This window comes from Bubalus bubalis, chromosome 18 (assembly GCF_019923935.1).
Source record: "Bubalus bubalis isolate 160015118507 breed Murrah chromosome 18, NDDB_SH_1, whole genome shotgun sequence".
NCBI classification, from domain to species: domain Eukaryota; kingdom Metazoa; phylum Chordata; class Mammalia; order Artiodactyla; family Bovidae; genus Bubalus; species Bubalus bubalis.
In genome coordinates, this window is record NC_059174.1 from 4,518,084 (window position 1) to 4,543,974 (window position 25,891).

General features: G+C 44.5%; 1 protein-coding gene across 2 annotated transcripts in view; it reads right to left on the reverse strand.

The window, feature by feature from the left end:
• The window catches only part of ADAMTS18 (ADAM metallopeptidase with thrombospondin type 1 motif 18), a 314,775-nt gene extending 291,335 nt beyond the window's left edge, over positions 1 to 23,440 (reverse strand). For both annotated transcript variants that reach the window (XM_044931116.2, XM_044931115.2), the window contains exon 1: positions 23,147 to 23,440. In XM_044931116.2, the coding sequence (XP_044787051.2) occupies positions 23,147 to 23,246 (100 nt within the window). In that variant the 5' untranslated portion in view covers positions 23,247 to 23,440. The remainder of the gene's footprint in view (positions 1 to 23,146) is intronic.
• Positions 23,441 to 25,891: the final 2,451 nt, after the last annotated feature.

Below are 25,891 nucleotides of genomic sequence, written 5' to 3' on the forward strand. Positions count from 1 at the left end.
TCTGTCCCCTCCAGCGCTTGGTCCCATGGAGCACGTGTCCTTGAGAAGGAGCGATGAGGTCACCTCCAGGGGCCACTCCCGCTGCAGGCGCCTCTGTCTTCTGCAGCAGGCTGGGGATGCCTCAGTTAACCCACTGGTTCCTAAGGGAGGCGGCGAGGCCCCCAGGGAACCTCTGGCAACGTCCGCAGATGTTCTTGGTCATCCCCAGTGGGGAGCAGATGCTACTGCCACCTGCTGGGCCAGGCCCAGGATGCTGTTGTACATCCTGCGATATGCAAGACGGTCCCCTCAACAGAGTCACCCAGACCTGAAGGTCAACAGCCCTGACGTTGAAAAAACCCTGGCTGATATGTGGAATCTAAATAAATGGTACAGATGAACTTCTTTACAAAACAGAAATAGAGTCACAGATGTAGAAAACACATTTCTGGTCCCCAAGGGGGAAGAGTGCGGGGAGGGATAAACTGGGAGATTGAGATTGATACACACACTCTACTGTATAACCTACTGTGTTAGGGAACTCCACTCAATACTCCATAAAGACCTATATGGGAAAAGTGTTAGTCACTCAGTCCTGTCCAACTCTTCGCAACCTCATGGACTGTAGCCTACCAGGCTCCTCTGTCCATGGGATTCTCCAGGCCAGAATATTGCAGTGGGTTGCCACGCCCTTCTCCAGGGGGTCTTCCCAACTCAGGGATTGAACTCGGGTCTCCTGCATTGCAGGTGAATTCTTTACTGTTGGAGCCACCAGGGAAGCCCTATATGGGAAAAGAATCTTTAAAAGAGTAGATATACAAACATAAGTTCGTATAACTGATTCACCTCTCTGTACAACAGAAACTAACACACCATTGTAAATCAACTGTGCTCCAATAAAAATTAAAACCACAACAACAACCCTGGCTTAGAGGTTCAGCCAAACTTTATTTCTTCTCCTCTAAAGCCAAGGTCTCCCACTGCAGTTCCCCCAAGGATAAGCAAGAATTCCAATCTTTGTAAACAAGGCAGAGAAAAGAAAAACGGCATGCATTGATTGACCTACCGTATGCAGGCCACTGCAATTTACATGTTTAATTTCCTGGGGGTGGGGGGTGTTTTTATTTATTGATTGCTTATTAGAAGCACATCTGTGTAAGATAGTGGGCTTCCCTGGTGGCTCAGATGGTAAAGAGTCTGCCTGCAACGTGAGAGACCTGGGTTGGATCCCTGGGTCGGGAAGATCCCTTGGAGGAGGAAATGGCAACGCACTCCAATATTCTGGCCTGGAAAATGCCATGGACAGAGGAGCCTGGCAGGCTACTGTCCATGGGGTCGCCAAGAGTCAGACCCAACAGAGCGACTTCATGGCTATGTAGGATGGTACTTTCATTACTACTACAGAAGGCTAAACTGAGATCCCTCTGGGGTAAAGGAAACCTTCAAAGTCACAGAGTTGGGATTCAAACCCACAGCTGACTGGCTCCCAGCATGGTGTCCTTTTCTGAATTCCAGAGAAGCTCCCAGGACAGCAAGGGAAATGGGGCAATGAAGTTTCCATTTGGAGAAGTCTGGTGTCTTGCCTGGGAAATGTAAATAATTCGGAGTGCAAGGGCTGAGGTAATCATCCTGTCTGGTTTCACGGGCCACCCAGACAGAGCAGTTAGGCTGCCTCCCCTCCATTCTGCGCCCTAAACACACCCTGCCCCCATCCCCGCCTCCCTGCAGATTCTTCTTGTTCCGGGGAGCTGAACCTTCTTCTCAACCAGAAGGAACACAGCAAGGGGTGAAAATACCATTTGGCAGCCACGTTCCTCAAGCAGAGAAGCATATTACAGGCTGGGTAGATGGTATGGGGGCAAAACTCGATCAACACATGTTGATTTGAAGCCTACTGTATACAAGGCTCCATGCTCAGAATAGTGAGGACTGGGAAGGTGAGTCAGAAACATTACATGAACCCCTTTCATTCATTATAAAACGGTTTATCAGGCAAATATTCCATGCCAAGCCAAATGCGAGGCTTCAAGATATCAAGATAGAAAAAATAAGACCCCCTCGACCTATACACATAGGTACTTTGAGGTCAGGGGTCCTGTTATGAATTATATTAATAAATGAGTGCTAATTTATTAATAAAAGTGCCATTAAGATATGGATTGAAAGCAACAGTGATCTAGGGAGAGAAGAGACAGACAAGGTCCCAGGTGGATGAATGAATTAATTAAAAAAGGAACAAGTGTCATTCAAAGTGCAGCTGAAGTTCTGGGAAAAGAAGGTACAGAAGCGAAATCTGATGTGCAGGAGAGAAATCAGGAAAAATTCCGTGACCAAATGGCTTTTCATGTTAACAAGATTCAGACGTGTGGGTAGGAGACGGCTTACATCCTAGAGAGGGGGAATAAGTCAAAACTCTGGAAAAATGCCTTCTCAGCCTAGAAATCATGTTATCCAGAAGCTAGAGCCATCTGGGGGAAAAAAAAAAAAAGGATGCAGCAAGAATGGCCAGGTGCCCATCACAGGGGAGACAGTATTTGGAGGCCTTCTCCTAGTGTCCCACTAAGGCTCACCAGAATACAAACTAGGGACTCTTATTAACCCATTTAACAGATGGGAATGATGGAACACCCAACTACAATCCCAGCAGAAAAGCGGTGAAGCCCAGCTGGGATCCAGCCCTTTGGTTCAAAGCAGGTGACCGCAACCTACAGAGTGTGGGCTAAATCTGGCTTGCCACCTGTCTTTATAAAAAAGCTTTATGGGAACACAGACATGCCTGTCCACTTGCCCACCGTCTATGGTTATGACGGCAGAGCCAAGTAGTCGGACAGAGACCATCTGGTCTGAAAAGCCTCACGTAGTTTACTACGTGGCCCTTTCCAGAAAAAGCCCACCCAAAGCTCCCTCCCTTGGCTCGAGTGGCCCAGGGCACCCTGGGCCGGCATCACCAGATGGAACCCTCCATGTGGGGGCCCCTTCCAGCCACTCCCCACTCTGCTGGGGAGGCTGAACCCCAGGGTCTTCTCAGGACGTAGAAAGTCCAGTGAGCAAGACATCCCTGGAGCCATGGAATTCCTGTGGCATCTCCAGTATTTATATTGCAAACACCACAAGAACTCATTTTTCATGCTATTTCAGCTGAAAGCAGCCATGGTCTGGAGATCACAACGGTGGGGGCAAGTGGGCCTGTGCCGCCGGGCTCCGCTGACCGGCTGGCCCCAGGTGGCTGGCCCAGGTGTGTGGGGCCCGGGCCAGGCTTTCTTCTGGGACGGTGGGCTTGAGGAATGAGAACAGGAGGAGGAGGGCCACGGTGCCTTGTGGGAAGTGGGGCCGCCTCTCAGCGAGAAGAGCCTGAAGACACGAGCTGGAGTCCACACGTCCACCTTGTTTGATAACCCAATGTGGCTCGTTAATTTAAACAGAATCAAACCAAATGGAGTCCAGATGTTGGCATGTACACACTCACACTCAGTGCAGAGAGACACGCTTTGGTGGAAAGGCCCCGAACCACGAGCAGCAGTTACCCGAGGGCCGGGGGTCGCCTCCCAGTCTCTGTCTCAACCACTTGTTTCTGCCTTGTTTTCCTTTCATGGCACTTAGGCAAAGAGAGGAAGAAGGAGAAGAAAAAAAGGTAAAATCCCAACAGAATTATCTTGCATTTCTCCCCCTACGAATGGAAATTCCACAAGTGCCTGTGCTTGTTGGGTGCTCACTGGTGAATCCCTGGGCCCAGCACACAGCCTGGAACATAATATGTGTTCAATTAACCACTGTTGACTGAATACATGGTTCTCTTGTCATGTCTAGCAGACAATCCACAAGAAATATACATTACTCTCAGAATTTTTTATAACCACCCTATTTTAAAATAGTATGAGTCAAGTCAAAGAATGGAAATTGACATCTTATCTAGCAAATATTTCTTGACTACCTACTGTGAGTTCACATCACCAATTTCCCCTCACCCCTAGAAAGCCAAGCACTGTATGCCTTTCAGAACAAATCTTCAATGAATATCCATGACCACACAAATTGCACCATGGCAGTTACCACCTACTTTGAGGATGATATATTAAAAAAGTAGAAACAATGACTCATCTTTAAGAGAGCAAATGTTCCAATGAGCCCACCACCTCCAAGAGTCTGGAATGCATTTTCCTAGGAGATAATAAAGCTGAATCACAACCATAGCGTAGAGAAGAACCCAACGCTGTTTTGGAGAAGTTCTCAATAGGCATTTCAAGGCCAGCAACTTCTGTAAATAAACAAGTCAGCATTAACGGCAATCTGCAAGACAACGTTTGGCACCTGATAGGCTTCATTCCAGCTGCCTCCATCGAGCCCCAGACTTTGAAGACCAAAGTCAAGGCACAAAATGAACTTGGGATGTTGCAAAGGCAACAGCTTATGGATGAACTTTTTGGCCAACCCAATACAAAGCATCTGAGAGTTTACCTGCATGAACACATGCTTTGTCTAAGGCAGGAGACACTGAGGCATATTTGGACTCATTTTCTCCCCCTTCACAAACATAGTCTTTATTTTAAAGGCCACTCATTAATGTCAAATAAGAAAAGATGCCCAGAGAATAGCCAAGATTGCAAAATAATGGTTGGCCTGACCATGTTACTTATGTCTGGCTCTCCAGTCAGACAAGACTGGTGTTTGGATATAACAACAAACCTCATGACTCTGCGGGTCAAGCTGTCACACTGAGCTTTTATTATTAAACATCCTTGGGTCAGACTCATTGTTACCTAGACCACATCTGCCAGCTGTTAAGTGGTTCCAATGCAGTAGGGGAAAGTGAAGGGCAACTGAGAAGATGAAAAAAAAGCTTGAAAAAGTGAAATAAACATTCTTAAGCATATGCGACCCTCCACTAGCCATGTTTCAGAACTATGAAAAAGAAAGAAAAAGTATAGATCTGTAATACATGGAGCAGGGGAGCAATCCTTTCATCCTAAGGAGAAAAAAAAAGCTGCAAACCAAAACAGCAGCTTAGTGTAACGATGCTGCAGTTTTTAAGAAAGACTGTTGAAATAACACGTTCTGGAGAGGGGGCGGAGAAAACAGAACTCTTGATGGGAATGTAAATTGGTGCAGCCACCATGGAGAACAGTATGGAGGTTCCTCAAAAACCCACAAATAGAGTTGCCATATGACCCAGCAATCCCAGTCCTGGACACATACCCAAAGAAAACTATGGTTTGAAAAAATGCATGCACCCCTATGTTCATAGGAGAAGGTGATGGCACCCCACTCCAGTACTCTTGCCTGGCAAATCCCATGGATGGAGGAGCCTGGTGGGCTGCAGTCCATGGGGCTGTGAAGAGTTGGACACGACTGAGCCACTTCACTTTCACTTTTCACTTTCCTGCATTGGAGAAGGAAATGGCAACCCACTCCAGTGTTCTTGCCTGGAGAATCCCAGGGACGGGGGAGCCTGGTGGGCTGCCGTCTATGGGGTCACACAGAGTCGGACACGACTGAAGCGACTTAGCAGCAGCAGCAGCAGCTATGTTCGTAACAGCACCACTCTTAACAGCCAAGACATGGAAACATCTTAAATGTCCACTGACTGCTGAATGGATAAAGAAGCTGTGATACACACACACACACACACTCCACCCCAGAATACTGCCCAGCCATAAAAAGAGAAGTAATGCCGCTTGCAGCAACATGGATGGGCCCAGAGATCACCCTGCTAAGTCAGTCAGAAAGTGTTAGTCGCCCAGTCACGTCCGACTCTGTGTGACCCTATGGACTGTAGCCCGCCAGGCTCCTCTGTCCATGGGATTCTCCAGGCAAGAATACTGGAGTGGGTTGCCATGCCCTCCTCCAGGGGATCTTCCCAACCCAGGGATTGAACCTGAGTCTCCTGCACTGCACCAAAGACAAATACCATACAATATCACTTACATGTGGAATAAATATGACACAAAGGAACTTGTCTACAAAGCAGAAAACAGAGTCACAGACATAGAGAACAGGCTGGTGGTCGCCAAGGAGGAGGGGTGGAGCAGGATGGATTGAGTATTTGGGATCAGCAGATGTAAACTATTATACATATATTTACGACCAGGTCCTACTGTGTAACACCAGGAACTACATTCAACATAAACCACGATGAAAAATATACATATGTATAACTGAACCACTTTGCTGTACAGCAAAGACTAACGCAACATGTAAATCAACTATCCTTAGACAAAATAAAGATTGTTAAAGGATGGGTCATCAGACATTATCTCTTCATTCCACAAATGAGAATTAATCACCTGCTGGGTGGCAGGCCTAAGGTACTAGGAAAAAGAAGACCAGTCTCTGCCCTTAACGACAAGGGCAGAAATTTGTTGAAATTTGCCAGTGGCCTTCCATGACCCAAGTCTGGGGCTAGGCTTCATGTTAATAAATGTCATTCATCCACTCAATAAGTGCTGATTAAGTATGTACAATACATGCTCTCTTCTAGGCTCTGGGAGTACACTCAAAAGACAAAAATCCCAACTTCCTGCATCTCAGTGTAAATCCATAAACCACCACCCTTGGATATTATTCCAGTTTCATGGAGACGAAGTGAGATTAGACATAACCTACTCAAGGTCACATACGAACCCCACCAGAGCCAGGACCCCAGCGCTGACCACCTTCAGACTGCCTTCCCCACAAATGCCCATGAGGACCACCAGGCGAAGAGCACAGGCGGTCAGGTTTACTAATCACAGCAACTTGTGCTTGTGTTTATCTTTGCTTCTGTACAGACGCACTTTGACTACGAGATCCACAGTTGTATATTTCACTTCTGCCAAAATAACAACAAAAACAGTAGTAAAATAACAACCACGGTAACAGCAGCGAGTCGTAATAGTGCTTTCTCATTTTTCTCCAAACACATAGCCCTTTCAGCCCTTATGTTTGGCCCGCAGACAGAGCCAGAGTTAACAAGAAATATTTCACTGTGTGTTCAACATTGTTGTAAGGAGTTTTCAGCACAACCACAGTGATGATCAGCAGACGGACCCTTGCCAAGCTTCATATTCAGGAGGTGAGGTGATAGGCAAGGTGGGGCCAGGCGGAAATGGTGGGGGAGGAGGCCCGTGTCTAAGGGACAGCTTCTTCTCAACTTGAGCGGATGGTCACCTTGCAAAAAGGAAGCCAAGTGGGGCCAGAACTCCTGAGCTTTTCGAAGGAAGCCAGAAATCTGCATGCTATGTCAAATCTCCCCAAATTTCAATATTGGCAATACATTTTAAAAAATATGTGTATCAACATTTTGCTGGCTAAAAGGCACATATTTCAGTGTTAAATCTGGCACAGGCCTCTGCATTATTCCAAGTGTTCTGTCCAGCAAATATCATGCATGTTCAATAGTATTTTAATTGGAAAAGAATCTGCCTGCAATGCAGATTAGACATAATTGAACCCGGTTCGATTCCTGGGTTGAGAAGATCTGCTGGAGAAGGGATAGGCTACCCACTCCATTATTCTTGGGCTTCCCTTGTGGCTCAGCTGGTAAAGAATCTGCCTGCAATGCAGGAGACCTGGGTTCCCTCCCTGGGTTGGGGAGATCCCCTGGAGAAGGGAAAGGCTACCCACTCCAGTATTCTGGCCTGGAGAATTCCATGGACTGTATAGTCCATGGGGTCACAAAGAGTCGGACACAACTGAGAGACTTTCACTTTCATAATTATTTAGATTATCTATCAATGATCTTGTCTTTTCCACATTTAGCGATATGCCAAGAAACCACCTATGCAGAGAAGGGTAAAATGCATTTATATCAAATTACATTATAGTCTAAGTGCCAAACATAATATTTTGGCAACAAGCACCATCAAAATTTGGAAGAGAAAGAGGTTATTCAACTCTTAACTAAGTGTCATGGAGGACAGGAGAGATTTCATCTTGGATTTAAAAGGAGAGGTCTAATTTGGACTTAGAGAAAAATGGCAGAAATTAGACTAGAAAGACACAGAGCATGAGCAAAAGCAAGTGAAAAGTAGGTTTGCTGCTGCTGCTGAGTCGCTTCAGTCATGTCCGACTTTGTGCGACCCCATGGACGGCAGCCCACCAGGCTCCCCCGTCCCCGGGATTCTCCAGGCAAGAACACTGGAGTGGGTTGCCATTTCCTTCTCCAATGCAGGAAAGTGAAAAGTGAAAGTGAAGTCGCTCAGTCATGTCCGACTCTTAGCGACCCCATGGACTGCAGCCTACCAGGCTCCTCTGCCCATGGGATTTTCCAGGCAAGAGTACTGGAGTGGGGTGCCATTGCCTTCTCCATCAAGGAGCCCTGCTGCTGCTGCTGCTGCGTCGCTTCAGTTGTGTCCGACTCTGTGCGACCCCATAGACGGCAGCCCACTAGGCTCCCTCGTCCCTGGGATTCTCCAGGCAAGAACGCTGGAGTGGGTTGCCATTTCCTTCTCCAATGCAGGAAAGTGAAAAGTAAGTGAAGTCGTTCAGTTGTGTCCGACTCTTTGTGACCCCATGGACTGCAGCCTACCAGGCTCCTCCGTCCATGGGATTTTCCAGGCAAGAGTACTGGAGTCAGGTGCCATCACCTTCTCCGGAAAAGTAGGTTTAAGGGAACATAAATATGAGAATGTTGATGGAGGAGAAAAGAGGACAAGGAAGCTGTGGGTAGTTGAGAACAGGAGGTTATGCTGAGACAAATGACCTGTATGAAACGGTGTTCATATCTGCTCTACTCCAGAAGACGAGGGCAGGGGAGAGTCTGAACTCTGAGGAAGGGGTTGTGGCATAAGTCTTTTGACATCCCCAACACTTAACATAGTGCTGAACACGGAGAAAGATTCCAACAAAAATTTAAGGGGAAATGAGCTCATATATGTGAAGGCATTTTGACCAACACCAAGTGTGCACAACATCAAGGGATTATTAATATTGATGAGGAGACAGTTTTCAAAGGAGACTTATATAGGACTCTTGAGAGAAGAATAATAAATCGAGGGTCTCTGGCAATCCTTAAGGGTGTTGTCAAAGTTCAGCAGGCATTTTCCTCCTTAAACACAATGAAGGGAAACTCATTCTGTGGATTTCTGATCCAACTGGGGATATTAAGCCAAAGTGGATGGGAAATAGAGGTTAATATGTGGCCCTTTTTGGATGTCAGCGTCAAGAGACACACCCTACCTTCCCCTGCAGCCTCCCCTAATAAGAAAAGCAATAGCTCTTAATCTAAGAAAGCACTACATTTTACTTCCATCAAAAGTGATGGCTTACTTTCCACTGCAGGACAGTAAAAGCTTTGGAATCAGACAGATCCAGGTTCAGAGCTCATCCTGGCCAGTTGTCAGCTCCGCTACCTTGGACAAGTTGCTGAGCTCCTCTGAGCGTCTCCATAAAAGGGAGGAGGCAGCAGAAACAGTGCCTGTCTCATACGATGGGTGAGGAGGAAAAGAACAACTTACAGTGAAACGTAATGATGCTCCTGTAAATATCAAATTGGACACAAAGTGATCTCATTTCAAGGAGACATCAAAAGCCAAGGAGCCCATCCTGTCGAGATGAAAACCCCAGAGAGATTTCATCCAGGGTGTAAATTGCTTCTTGACAGTCGTCTCTTTGCCGACTCCTCCACACACAGATGTTTCTCTCAGCAGGGTTATCCACACGCACAGATTGCCCACAGCTGTCCCAACCACATGAAAGCCCCATGCGCTCCCCAGTGACCTCCTGGTACAAGGTAGTCATTCATCAAATGCTGAAGGCTCAGCACCAGACACAATGAAAGGTTAGCCTCGGGCTTTTACTGCATTGGTATTAGCTTTCCTTGTCTGCAGCCATTGGCTCAGTACAAAGCTTTACACTGTTTACAAATGGGGGAGGGTCCTGGCCTTTTCTTCTTATTGACTTTTAGCTCCTTGCATCATTAATCTTTAATTTTCATTGGGAACTTCAGCTGGCCATGAAAGGGAAACGCTGCCTCTGCCGTGTGCCTCAAGTTCTGCTGGGCTGCGCACCTCTCGAGGAGGTCTGGGTGTGATGGGGTGTGTGGGGGAAAGAAGTATCACTTTCCATCCTGCGTAGAAATTGAAACTGTTATTTTTGTGACACTGTGCATGCACTTGAGACCAGCCAGGCCTGCCTAAGGAATTTAGCACAGTGTTTAGTATATTGTGAGCATTCAATAAACAGCAGGGACTGTTATTATTATTATTACTAATTTTATTTGATTATATTTATTTCCATAACTTGTGTGTTCAAGAAAAGAGAATGTATGTCAATAATAGGAAGTAACTTCTGAAAGAAATAACACTTTTATCAATAGTAACTATTACAGAAATAGCAGAGCAGCAACCAAATAGTCCCTGTCACTAGAGTCCAAGTTTCAGAACCTGGGCATGGTGCGAATTTGTTATTTTCCTACTTTCTATGAAAAAAGAATTGTTTTCTTCCATATTTATTTTAACTAGTTTTGCTGGATCAGCATCATCAAATACAGCTTTCTGTGATGATGGAGAAGTTATATAACCCAGCAAAAAGCTGACTGATAAATCCCTGTGATTCAAAACTCAGTGTGATTGAATAATATTAAGATCTAATAAGACCCTAGTCTGTTGCGTGTATATATCATACTTTACATAGTTACCCCCTTTTTCTTCTTATATTTCCTTTCCATTCAGTATTAACAATTGAAATGGTATTTCTGAGACACGCTCCAATAATCTGCACTGAAACTGGGAAAGCTAGCTGTTCTCCTGATAATAACCCTAATCTGGGGACTTCCCTGGTGGTCCACTGCCTGCCAATGCAGGGGGTGCAGGTTCAGCTCCTGGCTGGGAAGCTAAGATCCCACATGCCTTGGGGCCAAAAAACCAAAATATTAAACAGGAGCCATTTGTCACAAATTCAGTAAGGACTTAAAAAAATAATCCTAATCGCTTAGCTTCTGGTACGTCACCTAAGACTAACCAATCTGTGAGAAAGAGCCAACATTGTCTTAACCCATTCATAAGTAAGCCACTTAGATAAAATTATTGTATCCTTATTATATCCTTCCATATCTCTGAGTTCTAGCCTGTTGGCTTTTAATCACCACTTATACTGCCCAGAAACAGAAGTTCAAGAAGGAAGAAGGGCAGTCTGGGAATGATGCTACAGAGAGTGCACAAGTGGATGAGAGTCCTGGTTGCAGGGGGCAGAGGGGTGGGTAGCCCAGTGCCACAGACAAGCTGCAGGCTCCTCCGTCCTTACAGGGCTGCCACCTGCTGCCCCAGCCCGAGAATACCTCTCTCCCCACTCTCCACAGGTCAGGGAAGAAGTCATTCTCTTTTTACATCACTTTGTGCAGAGTATCGTCACATCCACTATCTTATTTGATCATCACAAGGATCCTGGGCGCAGATAGAGGGCGTAAGCTGGGCAGACAATGTTACAGCATTCACATTTACACAATGATCCAGAGATATTAACTTGTCTAGGATTACATGACTACCCCACACCAGCACTCGGATTAGAACTCAGATCTCATGGCCTCCAGGTCCAGAAGTCTTTGGCATCTGTTTTCTCCATTTTCTCCTGCTCCCTGAGAACAAAATTGAGCAGCTGTCTGGGCTGCTGAATAAACAGTAAAACCAGAAGGCTACATATCCTGCCTAACTGAATAATTAAGGATTTCTGATTCCATGAAACATGGAGCAAACACACTCCACCCTGCCTCTCCCACTGAAGATAGCTATAAAACATGGGCCAGCTGCATGAAGCGGTTACGTGAGGACTCTGAACGGTAAACTGTGGCGTACAGACTGGGCAATGAAATCAGCACTTAAGGCAACGCTGAGCCAGTGGTGGGTTTTCCGCCTCTTCTCCCTCCAGTACACTGTGGCTTGAGCTTGACACTCTAGACTTGGCAGTGGACACCAGGACAGAACACAGGCAGTTTTTCGGGAAGCCACTTCATGTTGACCTGACACTGTGAAAAGGGAAACTTCTCACTCCAAAAGAGAGTATGGAGATTTCCTTTTTTGTTTTCTCTTTCTTTTCTCTATTTTCTCACACCTCCAATCAATTCTGTAAATGTGATAGAAGTGACTAGGAGCAGGCGCTCACAGGAGCCAAAACTCTGATGGAGAAGGATGTTTCTGTCAATTTGGCAGAACTGCGATACCAAGAGGGTGGGGAACCTTTATGTTTCTGCCTCTGTCCTGCCACTATTGGGCCCTGACATAGTCAACGGAAGTAACAAATCCTTGGTTTTCTAGTCAGAGGACCAAAAAGAACAGCCCCAAGAAACTAGAAAGCACTGACGAGCTCACAAGAACAAAGGCGCTTGAGAGAACAGACCCATAAAAGTGTTTACAAATACTCAGGTTCACCACCCCCAACAACGCATGCATAGATCCTACTCAGGCACACCAAGTACCTCAATCAGCATCAAACTGCCTCCTAGGACTCAGACTGGCCACTAGGTTAAGCACACAGGATGGATCCGAACAGCATTAAAGATGCTTTAAAAGCCACAGAACATTAGAATCATAGCCCTCAAAATGTGGGATAGAACTTGGGGCCTGACCATAAATAGATCAACTAAATGCTGAACAAAAACCATCAACATTTCTAAGGATTTCAGAAGGACCCAAAGTCTTTTAACACAATGCTGAAAGGGTTTGGAATACAATCCAAAATTATTCAGCATGTAAAAAAAAAAAATCTGAACTCATATGGGAAAAGATGATTGACAGACACCAACACTGAGATAATAAAATTGTTAAAATTACCTGACAAAGACTTCTTTAAAATTAGGATTAAAATGTGTGAGCAGGCAACTACAAACACTTTGAAACAAAGGAAATATAAGGAGTCTCAACAAAGAAATAGAAGATATAAAGAAGAATCAAATCATTTTAGAAATGAAAATACTACTGAAAGAAAAGTTTGCTGGATGAACTTAATAGCAGAATAAAGATAGCAGAAGAAAGTCACCAAACTTGTAGATAGATGAATAGAAATTATCCAGCCTGAACACGGAGTTTTCTCTTTTTAGATTGGGGGGTGGGGGGGAAGAAACATAGTCTCAGGGATCTATGTAATAATGATTAGAAATTTAACATTCACCTGACCAAAATCCCAGAAATCAGACCGTATAGTACTGACAACTATTTAAAGAATAGTGATTGAAGATGTCCCAAATTTGATGAAAGATGCAAACTTACAGATCAGAGAAGCTGAGTGAACTCCAAAAAGGATAAACCAAGATAAATACACAGCATAATCAAACAGTTAAGAACTAAAGACAAAGAATAAACTCATTATCTGTAGTGGAATGGCAGTTGAAATTACTGTAGATTTCTCATTGGGAACTATGGGGCCATAAGGAAATGGCACAGTATATTTTTAAAGTTTTGAAATAAAAGAACTGCCAATGCAAATTCTATATCCAGCCAAAATATCCTTCAGAAATAAAGGTGAAATCAGGACTTTCTCAGATGAATAAAAACTAGAAAACAGGCCTGCTTCTAACCAAATTGCTAAAAGAAGTTCTATAGAAAAAAAGAGCAATTATGTCAGATAAAAAATGTGGAGTATCAGTACTGAAGAAAGAACAGAGGAAAGAATAAATAGAATAGACTATTCTTCTTTTGAGGCTCTTAAAGCATATTTGAAGGTGGAAAGAAAAATTAAAACATTATCTAATGGCATTTTGGGGGCTTCTCAGGTGGCACTAGTGGAAAAGAATCTACATGCCAGTGCAGGAGACATAAGAAACCTGGGTTCAATTCCTTGGTTGGGAAGATCCCCTGGAGGAGGAAATGGCAACCCACTCCAGTATTCTTGCCTGTATAATCCCATGGACAGAGGAGCCTGGCAGGCTGCAATCCATAGTGTTGCAAACAGTCAGACACGACTGAAGTTTTAATATGTGTAGATTAAATTTACTATATAAGACAATTATAAGGGGGGCATAAAATATGCACATGGTGGAAAGTAAAAAAGGGGCATATGGCATAATGAAAGAAATACTTATGATGCATATTGTGGTCATGTGCTTACACTCCAGAGGAAATGGTTAAATGTTCATTTTCAGTAAAGAGTGGAAAGCTAATTTATACACACACACACACACATATATGCCATTGTTGTTTACTAAGTGGTGTACAATTCTTTGCAGCCCCACAGACTGTAGCCTGCCAGGCTCCTCTGTCTATGGGATTCTCCAGGCACGAATACTGAAGGGATCCATTTTCTTCTCCAGGGATCTTCCTGACCCAGGGATCAAACGTGCTGCTCCTGCTTGGCAGGTGGATTCTTTACCACTGAGCCACCAGGGAAACCCTTTATATATAAATATAATAAACCCTAAAGCAACTACTTAAACACTTCACACAGAGAAAATAGATAAAAGAATTAAAAGAATAAGAAAAGGTAGATACTTTTTTTAAAAGCTCAACATTCAGAAAACGAAGATCATGGCATCCAGTCCCATCACTTCATGGGAAATAGATGGGGAAACAGTGGAAACAGTGTCAGACTTTATTTTTCTGGGCTCCAAAATCACTGCAGATGGTGACTGCAGCCATGAAATTAAAAGACGCTTGCTCCTTGGAAGGAAAGTTATGACCAATCTAAATAGCATATTCAAAAGCAGAGACATTACTTTGCTAACAAAGGTTCGTCTAGTCAAGGCTATGGTTTTTCCTGTGGTCAGGTATGGATGTGAGAGTTGGACTGTGAAGAAGGCTGAGTGCTGAAGAATTGATGCTTTTGAACTGTGGTGTTGGAGGAGACTCTTGAGAGTCCCTTGGACTGCAAGGAGATCCAACCAGTCCATTCTAAAGGAGATCAGCCCTGGGATTTCTTTGGAAGGAATGATGCTAAACCTGAAACTCCAGTACTTTGGCCACCTCATGCGAAGAGTTGACTCATTGGAAAAGACTCTGGTGCTGGGAGGGATTGGGGGCGGGAGGAGAAGGGGAGGACAGAGGATGAGATGGCTGGATGGCATCACTGACTCAATGGACGTGAGTGTGAGTGAACTCCGGGAGTTGGTGATGGACAGGGAGGCCTGGTGTGCTGCAATTCATGGGGTCACAAAGAGTTGGACATAACCGAGCAACTGATCTGATCTGATCTGAACCCAAAAAGAAGCAGGAAGGGGAAAAACGGAGGATGGAAACAAGAAAGAAATGGTCCTTACTTTCACGGTAACAATTAGAGGAGCAGATTAATATCTCCTTCTTATGATGAAACTGCTGAAGGAAAATATAAGGCAGAGCACCCTGACACAGACTAACATGATGGTCAAGAATGGCCTCCATGAGAAGGTGAGCTTTCAATTAAGACACAGCAGGGGCAGAGGATCTCAAGAAGACAGAACAGCTTGAGCAGAGACTCTCGGGGAAGAAGCAGATTGGGTGTTGGGGGAACTGAAAGATCATGGTGGTTGGAGGAGTGAACAAGGAGAACGTGAGATAGAAGAGGGAAGGGAGAGACGGACTGTTGGAGATCTTTCAGGCTGTAGTTACCAGTTTGGATTTCATTCCAAACACAGTGAGAAGCCACTGAAGTACTGCATCTGAAGAGCAAAGGGTTCTACTGGTAATGTTTTGAGGACCTTCCATACTGTTTCCTATAGCAGTTGCACCATTTCGCAACCCCACCAACAGTGTAAAGGGTTCCAGTTTCTCCACATCCTCACCAACGCTTGTCTGTTGTTGCAGTTAACAGTATGAGTCTGTGTATGTGAGGTATCTAACACAGTCAAATTCACAGGCTCAAAGATTAGAAGAGCACAGCCTTTGTCATGCAAGAAGATTACGTTCCAGAGATCAGTGACCTATGGGTTTAAAGCTTCAGTGATGCAAGATTAACAATTTATTGAGGTCTAGTGTACAACATTGTGTCTATAGTTAACCATACTATCAGTTCAGTTCAGTTCAGTTGCTCAGTCGTGTCCGACTCTTTGTGACCCCATGAATCTCAGCACGCCTCACTCAGACTTACGTCCATCGAGTCAGTGATGCCATCCAGCCATCTCATCCTCTCTCATCCCCTTTTCCTCCTGCCCCCAATCCCTCCCAGCATCAGAGTCTTTTCCAATGAGTCAACTCTTCACATGAGGTGGCCAAAGTACTGGAGTTTCAGCTTTAGCATCATTCCTTCCAAAGAACACCCAGGACTGATCTCCTTGAGAATGGACTGGTTGGATCTCCTTGCAGTCCAAGGGACTCTCAAGAGTCTTCTTCAACACCACAGTTCAAAAGCATCAATTCTTTGGCACTTGGCTTTCTTCACAGTCCAACTCTCAAAACCATACATGACTACTGGAAAAACCATAACCTTGACTAGATGGACCTTTGTTGGCAAAGTAATGTCTCTGCTTTTGAATATGCTATCTAGGTTTGTCATAACTTTCCTTCCAAGGAGTAAACATCTTTTAATTTCATGGCTGCAGTCACCCTTTGCAGTGATTTTGGAGCCCAAAAAATTAAAGTCTGACACTGTTTCCACTGTTTCCCCATCTATTTCCCATGAAGTGATGGGAAATCATACTATACTGTACAGTTAAAAAATCTGTCAAGAGTATAAATCTTGCATGCTTTTACGACAACTAAAGTTGTAAAAAATTAAACGAGGATCAGAATTCATCTGAAAAAGGAAAAGGAGAGGAAAGGGTTACTTTGGAGAACTCTCTCTAACCCCACCCAAATTGGGAGATTCCTGGGCACATGTGCTCCCCGAGGGTCTGGCTGAGAATAACACAGCAAAATAAACAAGGAGGTCCCAGGCAAAAGCCAGCTTTCTCATTCTTTTGACAGCTGAATGGTTAGCTTCCCTGGGCAGAAATGTGTACAAATCTGAATTACATTGAACAGTCAGATGCCTTATCTAAAAGACGACAGCCAAAGCTTGATCTTTGGCCCTTAGGGGAGAAGGGAAAGATGTTTATGTTTCAGAAATAATCAGAGTCAGACATCTCAACATTAAAATTCTCTGTCAGCCTATCAATATTTATGAATGTGTAAAATTTCCGACAGTCCCGTTCCACAATTTCCATGCATCGCAGGTTGAGAGATGTCTGACCTTGGAGACAGATAAGATCTCTTTGCCAGCACATTTCTCACTTGGCAGACCAAAGCTTATACAAAACTATACCCATCTTCCAGTTAAGTTACCTGTCTTTAGCTTTTCTTGTTGAAATCAACCAGAGTGAGATTTTTCTACTTTCAACAGACCTTGCAGGATTGAAAAAAGGAAACTTTTTTCAACAGGTTCTTCCACATATAATCAGCTCCAAAAAAACCCCACGAATTAATGAACCAAGACTATTATATACTAAAGCCAGTCTAGTTTGAAACAAAGGCAAGACGTGCATTCAGAATAAAAGGTTCCTAGTCATAGTTTTTATATTAATTAATCTCAACTTGGTTGAGCCTTTTTTATTTTCTTTTTACCTTCAGTGGCTTCATATTTATTATCTGAAAAATAAGGAGTTGTTATATACTTGATGTGTGTGTGTGTGCATTGGCACGTAGAGATCAGGTTCTCTAGGAATAGAGTCTGAGGCAAGGATTCAAAGCCACGTGATTAATTGAGGGAGACCAACCTGTAAGGGACATAAAGCAAGAGAGAACACCGAAGTGCTGAACAAGGATACGGTTAGGGTTGGCATGTACGTGTGTACCCTCAGTTGCTTCAGTCGTGTCCGAAGCTTTGTGACCCCCTGGGCTGCAGCCCACCAGGCTCCTCTGTCCTTGGGATTCTCCAGGCAAGTATACTGGAGTGGGTTGCCATGCCTTCCTTCATGAGATCTTCCCAACCCAGGGATCCAGCCCACGTCTCTTAGATCTCCTGCATTGCAGGCAGATTCTTTACCACTAGCACCAAGGTTGGGGTTGGGCTTAGCCTGACTCACAAGAGCTTATTGGACCAGGCACATAACACATGTATTCATAATGCAGAATAGTCCCCATCGTGAGGCAAAAGGGCGCTTCTCTTTTTAACCTCATTATCAGACACTGAGATGCTCCCAGGACAGAGATAATAATTAATTTCTCCTGGTTGATGAGGCTCCTCTCGGGGAGGATAATTCTTTGGCAATGGAGGCCAGCCATGAGCCCTCAGGATCCAGCATTTACAGCAGCTGCGGGGTGGACACCCTAGCCCCATAAAGGAGATCTGGAGGAGACACCAACATCTAGGTTGTATATGTACGAATATGAGTGTGGTGCACACACGTGCAAGAAGATAATGAAGGCACATGTGCACACAAACACGGCGGGAGAGGTTAGTAATGAGGAGAAAGTAAGGGGGAGACTGATCTCTATTGTCTTGCAAGCTCATTGTGAAAACAAAAGATAATACTTAACACTAGAAACTCATGCCTCAGTGCCTTCTCAAACCTATCACAAGTTCCCTGATGCCCTTTGGCTCTTTGCTCTGCCTTTGATCATCCTTCCAACAACCAAGCTTCCTGGGACTCCAACGTGGCTATCAGATGCCTTTCCTTTGGAAGGTCCCCTGGTCTACCCCCTCCTCTGACCAGCCCACTTGTTGCCCTCAATCATAATCAAGACATTGTGAGTAAGGACCCAAGAATAGTGTGCTCTGCGTGGTACCTGTCTCAGGAGTCCATGATTACAGGGTTAAATTGCCTGGAAAATGCTATGGACTGAAGAGGGCCTGGTGGGCTACAGTCCATGGGGTCACAAACAGTTGGAAAGGACTTAGTGGCGAAACAACAACAAAACCTCGATTTCTCTGTAATCCTAACCCTATAATTACAGTCATTAAAAGCCACCTGCAATACAGGAGATAAGGGTTCAACCCCTGGGTCAGGAAGATCCCCTGGAAAAGTAAATGGCAACCCACTCCAGTATTCTTGCCTGGAAAATCCCACAGACAAAGGAGCCTGATGAGCTACAGTTGACGGGGTCACAAAGAGTCAGACACAACTTACTGACTAAACAACAACATTCCATCCCCCCGTCTAAGACCTATGTGACTTTTGGCAAAGTCAAAATCTCTCTATTCTTGCCTTCCACCTCTGTAAAGGTGAGTGATGCCATCAGCTTCAAAACTTTTATTCTAAATCTGTGACAGCTTTTGAAAGATGTGGTGATGCATGATTTGATGGTTATTTTCTCTGCCTGACAGAACATATTTCTAGCATCTCCCAGTTAAACAGACCTGTAATACCCTTGAAACTTCAGGACTTCATCAAAGAAGGAATGGTTCTACTTGGGTTTAAAGGGATCATAAAGAATGTGGAGTTTTGCACCAAAGGAATCTAATGCTGAGGAGAGGAAAAGCATGGAAGTGGGGCTGAGGGGGAGTCCCAGGCCAGGAGCCAAAAGCCCTGGTAGCAGCTGAGCTCAGCAAAGAATGCTCAGTTATTTTTAGCCTCTGTTTGGGTATACTGATTTCCGGAAAAATATCCTCTCATTATGGTGTCTAGGACTGTATCCTGCCCTCCCACCCATACCCCACCAGAAACAAGACATTCTGCACAGTCAGGCAGCTCTTTCCAGGTGCTCTGCAAACCAGACGGGGATTCTCAGCTCTCTAGATACCGCATCCCAGAGCTGACTTTCATCTCAGCAGCCTCCAAGTGTTTCGCTTGTAGCAAAGGGCAGCCTTTGAGTCCTCCACACAATGGGCTGCTCCACGTCCTTCTGGTGCCAGCTGGCATCCAGCACAAAGCGCTGGCATGATCTGTGTTGCTGTTTTCAGAACAATGCTGCAAAATACCTCCAGTTCCATCTCAGCAGCTCACTTGGTGGGAAAATGAAGTGGAGAGCCTATTCTGGTTACATGTGACTGCATGATAAGTCACTCTAACACTTAACTGGCTTCAAACAACCACGTTGTTCTTTCTTGTGGTTCTATAGCTCGGCTCGCTGGACAGTTCTGCTCATCTTTGTTGCGGTGTTTCATGCCATTTTAGATGGCAGCCTCAGTTGGTGTTATCTAGATGCTTAGCTGGAAGGTTGGCTAAAGCGTCAGAGCATCATGTAAGCAACAGCATCCATGAGGAGGAAGACCTCACAGGAGAAGGGGAGGAGAGGAAGGGGCAAACATGAATACCTGCATCTCATTACTTTAAATCATGAAGCAAAACAACAGGCAACCCGAAGGGTATCAGATACCTGCATCAGAGCCCGTACCTCCATCCTTTCCACCACTTCTCTTTCCATGACCTCATCAGCCATGGTTACAGGGTGAAAAATGAGCCATAAACGACAGGAATGTTGAGTCAACACCCAGGCATGACCTTAAATACACAATTAACATCTAAACGCACACACACGTGCACACACATACCATCCCACAATGGGACCCGAAGGAACCCTTTATGGAGACATTTTCACGAGACTCGTAACTTTCTATCTGAAAATCTGAGTGCTCTCTGGGGTTCACCAGATTTTTGATAAGAACCTCTGCTGCTCCTGCAATATGTCTCATGTCACAGGCTTTCAGGCCTGGAGAAACGTCTTAGAATTCTGAGTCCAATTACCTTTCCCAAAGGGAGTACTAAAAGGGATAAAGTAATGAAAAATGATTATATATTTCTGAACCTTGGTTGCTTAGGAGTTCCAAGGTGATAAGATAACCATAGATTTTTCTTTCTGAAAATTGCCCACTGGATACAGTGCCTCTCCTGCCTGTCCTTCTAAAATAGCAAGTTCATTACCCTTCACCTGATATAAGTTTCTCTGTGCAGCTCTAACTGCCTGGTATTATATCTATTATTTATTGTGTGACTCTACAAAATGTAAACTCCATGAAAGCAAGGGCTTATCTATCTTGTTCACGGTCTACTCCCTCCAATAGCACCTGGAACATAGTGGGTAATCATTAAATATCTGTTGAATGAATTAATTATTATCACTTTAGTTAAGTATAAGACATTTCAGAATCTTCTGTTGAGGTTCTGTTCTGCAAGATAGAAGTTATCCTCCACAGCTTTGCAATGTACATTAGTAACTATAATGCTCGGGCTTCCCTGGTGACTTGGTGGTAAAGAACCCACCTGCCAGTTCTATCCCTGGGTTGGAAAGATCCCTGGAGGAGGGCATAGCAACCCACTCCAGGATTCTTGCCTGGAGAATCCCATGGACAGATGAGCCTGGAGGGCTACAGTCCATGGGGTCACAAAGACTCAGACATGACCGAAGCGACTTAGCACGCATGCACGCAAGCTACATTGAGAAATATGTTATGTATTTATTCCCTTAGGAGCTCTAAACTCTAATCTGTGAATTGAAGTAGTACATCAGACTTTTGGACATTTTCTGACCGCATGAACTGAGCACATTGTAAACTTCAGAGTTGTACCTTTGACTTCAGGGTTAGTAAAATTTGTGTAACTTGTTAGTAACACAGATTCTCAGGCCCCCTTGGCTCAGAAACTCTGAGCATGGGACCCAAAACTCTGTCTTCATAGACCTTCTAGGAATTTCCAATGCTTGCTGGAGTTTGAGAACTACTACCTTGGAACCTTAGTAATAGTTCTCTGCTCTTGGATTTCATTGAGATTAAAAAGTATTTATTATGGAGTAAGAGAAAAAATATGAAGTGATAGTAGAATCCTTTATAAAAATATGGAGTGAAAAAATATGAGAATAAGAGAAAAATATGAAGTGATGGTAGAAATCCCTTATAAAATTGTATTTATTCTAATTTTCTGTTACTGTGAACCTTGCATATTTAAAATTTTGCTTGGGTTTGTTTTGCTTTTGCTGCTAGGAAACTCAGTCAAACTGGAAGATCAGCCATGATAAATATATTAATCCACAGAGTTATATGGATTCATTCCTCAGTTTCCTTTCTTTTCCTTGCCCCAATTTCTTATTTTTATTTTATTGGATTTTGTTTCTTTGGGAAGAATTTTGTTGCTGTTCAATTGCTAAGTCATGTCTGACTCTGCAACCCCATGGACTGTAGCACTCCAGTCTTCCCTTTCCTCCACTATCTCCTGGAGTTTGCTCAAGTTCATGTCCGTTGAATTGGTGATGCTCTCTAACCATCTCATCCTCTGCCGCCCTCTTCTTTCCCAGCATCAGGGAAGACCCTGATGTTGTGAAGAATAGAAAGTTATAAATGCAGTCAATAAATAACAGAATCCTTCACAACAGTGGCAATGTGTTCTTATATGCTGCCACAAGTTCTGAGTATGAAATACAGACCATGCGGACAGAGCAGATGTTACCAGATATTAAACTGTTTCAAAAATAAGATGACAGAATAGGAAAAGCCAAATACTGCCTAGGAAAAAAATATTTTCATGTGTAACTCCCAGGGATATTCTTAGAGAACAGAATTATTATTGTCCTTTTGTTTAAACATAAGAGAAAGCATTTAGGCTTAGATTTATTTTATTAGTGTATTAGCCACTATTGTTCTTTCAGCTTCTTGCCTTTGGGCAATGTTTTCTTGTTGAGAATTCTTTTCTAGTTCCATCGTGTTGAAACAAACAATGTGTATTTCCATTGTCTTTTTATATCTTCTGAGACAATAGACAGATATAATTCCCATTTGAAAAAGTTCCTCTAACCAGCAAGTAACAAAACATCAGAACTACTGACCAGGTTCACAATTCCCACGCATGTGCTATATTTTGGGGTTTTATCTGTGACATACTCTAACATGTCCTTGAAAAAGATACGGTTCAATAAATGTCCAATTAAAAAATGAGATGAACACCCACAAGAATAATCAATTACTGTTTCTTGAGCAACACTTGCCTCCTTTCTCTGAACTTTGGAAGATAGAGAAGAAGTATAAAGTATATTCTCTGCAGATTGAAAACCTACTCGCATAGATTATGCTGTCCCCGGGCAGCACCGCTCCAGCCATTCCAGACCACAGCGTTCTCACACGTCCCTTCAGATCTGTCCGATTCACACTTGGAGACCCTGCCGGGTCACTTTGGAGGGACAGGCCCCTGACAACTGCCCAAGTCTGATTCTAAATCAAGCAACTCCACCGAACCTTGAACCCACTCACCTGCTCCAAATATCAACCCCTGTTAGAACACCTTCCCCGACCACAGAGAACCCCAGGGCGGCAATACTGGAACATTCCGGACCCCTGACAATTCTCTCAGGGCACACCTTCTGTATTACTGGCCTATGGCTGCCAGAAGAACTCACCATAAACCAAACAGCATTAAAAAAAAAAAAAAAAAAAAAGCACATTATCTTACCGTTCTGGAGGTCAGAAATCGAGGAGAGGCTCACGGGCCTAAGGGCAGGTGGTCGGAGGGCTGGACTTCTTCCTGGACCCTCCAGAGGAGAATCCGTCATCCCCGGACATTTTCCAGCTTCTGGAGGCTGCCTGCACCCCGGGACTCTTCACCCCGCTGTCCTGCAAGGCTGACGCTAGTTGTAGACCCTGGACACTGACTCCTCCTCGCCTCCCGCTTCCTCTCTTAAAGATTCTACTGGGTCCACCTGACTCGCAGGGAATCACCTCCGCTAGGGACCTCTGATTAGGAAGCACTTTCACCTGCGACCTGAGTTACCCTCTACCATGAAGCATGTTTCCTTCTGAGGCTTAATACAGGGATGTCCTTGGCCTACTGTGACCAGGGAGCCCACGAGTGAGTGAGTGACCTGCAGACTGGCCCGGCAGGCTGACTGCTGGGTCTCCCACAAGCAGCCGGTCTCCAGGAGAGTCATTGGAGGACAGCGCGGTGCTCAGCTTTCCCGACTTACCCCTCAGCCCCTCTGGACTTCGCTTGCCTTGTCTATCACTTGAGGATAATAATAGGAGTGCCTATTTTACAGGATGATTATAAACGCGATGTGAGAAAAATAAATCAGGGTCTGAAAGAGAGCAAGCAACGCAATAGAAAGGCATTGAAAGAACAAAAACGGAAGAAGGAAGAGGTAAGGAGGGGCAGGGAGAGAAGAGCCTGTGCTCCCTGGTGCGTGCGTGTGTGCTCAGTTGCATCAGTCGTGTCCGACTCTTTGCAACCCTCTGGACTGTAGCCCACCAGCCTCCTCTGTCCATGGGATTCTCCAGGCAAGAATAGTGGAGTGGGTAGCCATGCCCTTCTCCAGGGGACCTTCCGGCCCAGGGATTGAACTTGGGTCTCCTGCTCTGCAGGTGGATTCTTCACCGCTGAGCCACCAGGAAGCCTGTGCTCCATGGTACTCAGGAACTAAGTCTGGAGACAGAACATTTTAGAGATGAAAGTATCTTGGCAATCATCAAGTGGGAAAGAAAGGCAGAGAGCAGAAACAATGTCATGTTTCAACTATGGCAAAAATAAGATGAGTCATCAGCATCGGATTAGAAGCCATGAGACCCCTCCCTTCAGCACCACCCAACCCTGGATCAGGACTGTGATGATGAGCAAGGATGTTCTGTATCTAGAAGATGGGGGTTTGCCCAACCACTTGCTTCCAGCACTGGCTGTGTAGGGAACCCGGCCTTTCTGATGTGTGGGAGTCACACTCTCCTTAAACTTTAAGATAATATTTCAGCAAAGTTTCATTAATATGGGGACATTTTCCACCATGGATACAAAGCAGGATGTTGTTGTTTAGTCACTAAGACATGTCTGACTCTTTTGCAACCCTGTGGACTGTAGCCCACCAGGCTCCTCTGTCCATGGGATTTTCCAGGCAAGAATACTGGAATGGGTTGCCATGTCCTTCTCCAGGGATTTTCCCAACTCAGGGCTTGAACTCCAGTCTCCTGCATTGCAGGTGGATTCTTTTACCAATGAGCCACCTGGGAAGCCCACAAAGCAGGATACATAATTGTATATTCATGATAGCAGCAGTTATGTAGAAATAAACAGTTATTTGACTTGAAATTATTGCTCCCCAAATGTATTCAGTTCAGTTCAGTCGCTCAGTCATGTCCGACTCTTTGTGACCCCATGAATCGAAGCACACCAGGCCTCCCTGTCCATCACCAACTCCCGGAGTTCACTCAAACTCACGTCCATCGAGTCGGTGATGCCATCCAGCCATCTCATACTCTGTTGTACCCTTCTCCTCCTGCCCCCAAACCCTCCCAGCATCACAGTCTTTTCCAATTAGTCAACTCTTTGCATGAGGTGGCCAAAGTACTGGAGTTTCAGCTTTAGCATCATTCCTTCCAAAGAAATCCCAGGGCTGATCTCCTTCAGAATGGACTGGTTGGATCTCCTTGCAGTCCAAGGCACTCTCAAGAGTCTTCTCCAACACCACAGTTCAAAAGCATCAATTCTTCGGTGCTCAGCCTTCTTCACAGTCCAACTCTCACATCCATACATGACCCCTGGAAAAACTATAGCCTTGACTAGACGGACCTTTGTTGGCAAAACAATGTCTCTGCTTTTCAATATGCTGTCTAGGTTGGTCATAACTTTCCTTCCAAGGAGTAAGCGTCTTTTAATTTCATGGCTGCAGTCACCATCTGCAGTGATTTGGGAGCCCCCCAAAATAAAGTCTGACACTGTTTCCACTGTTTCCCCATCTATTTCCCATGAAGTGATGGGACCAGATGCCATGATCTTCGTTTTCTGAATGTTGAGCTTTAAGCCATTGTTCATCTTAATGTTGTATTTGGTAGGGGTTTTTTTCCCCCCCATCTTTTCTTTGTTTTCCAGATATTCTAAGTGAGCATGATTTTAACAGTAAAGAAAAGTAGAGATGCTTATTTAAAAAAAAAAAAAAAACTAAAGAAAGAGATTACTTTGTGGTGGGGGGGTGGGGGCATGTCATTGATTTTATTTGGTCATGACCCCAGAGTTCTAGAACCTGTTCAAAAGAAAGATTTTCTTTACTTAAAAAAAAATATTTCTAACTATTCTTTTTCCCTATTTCTAAGGGACCTCTGATTTTTGCCACATCATTACACACACACACACACACACACACACACACACAAATACATACCCCACCACCACCGCCGCCACCAAAAAACATTCTAATATTAACTACCTCAGTAAGCA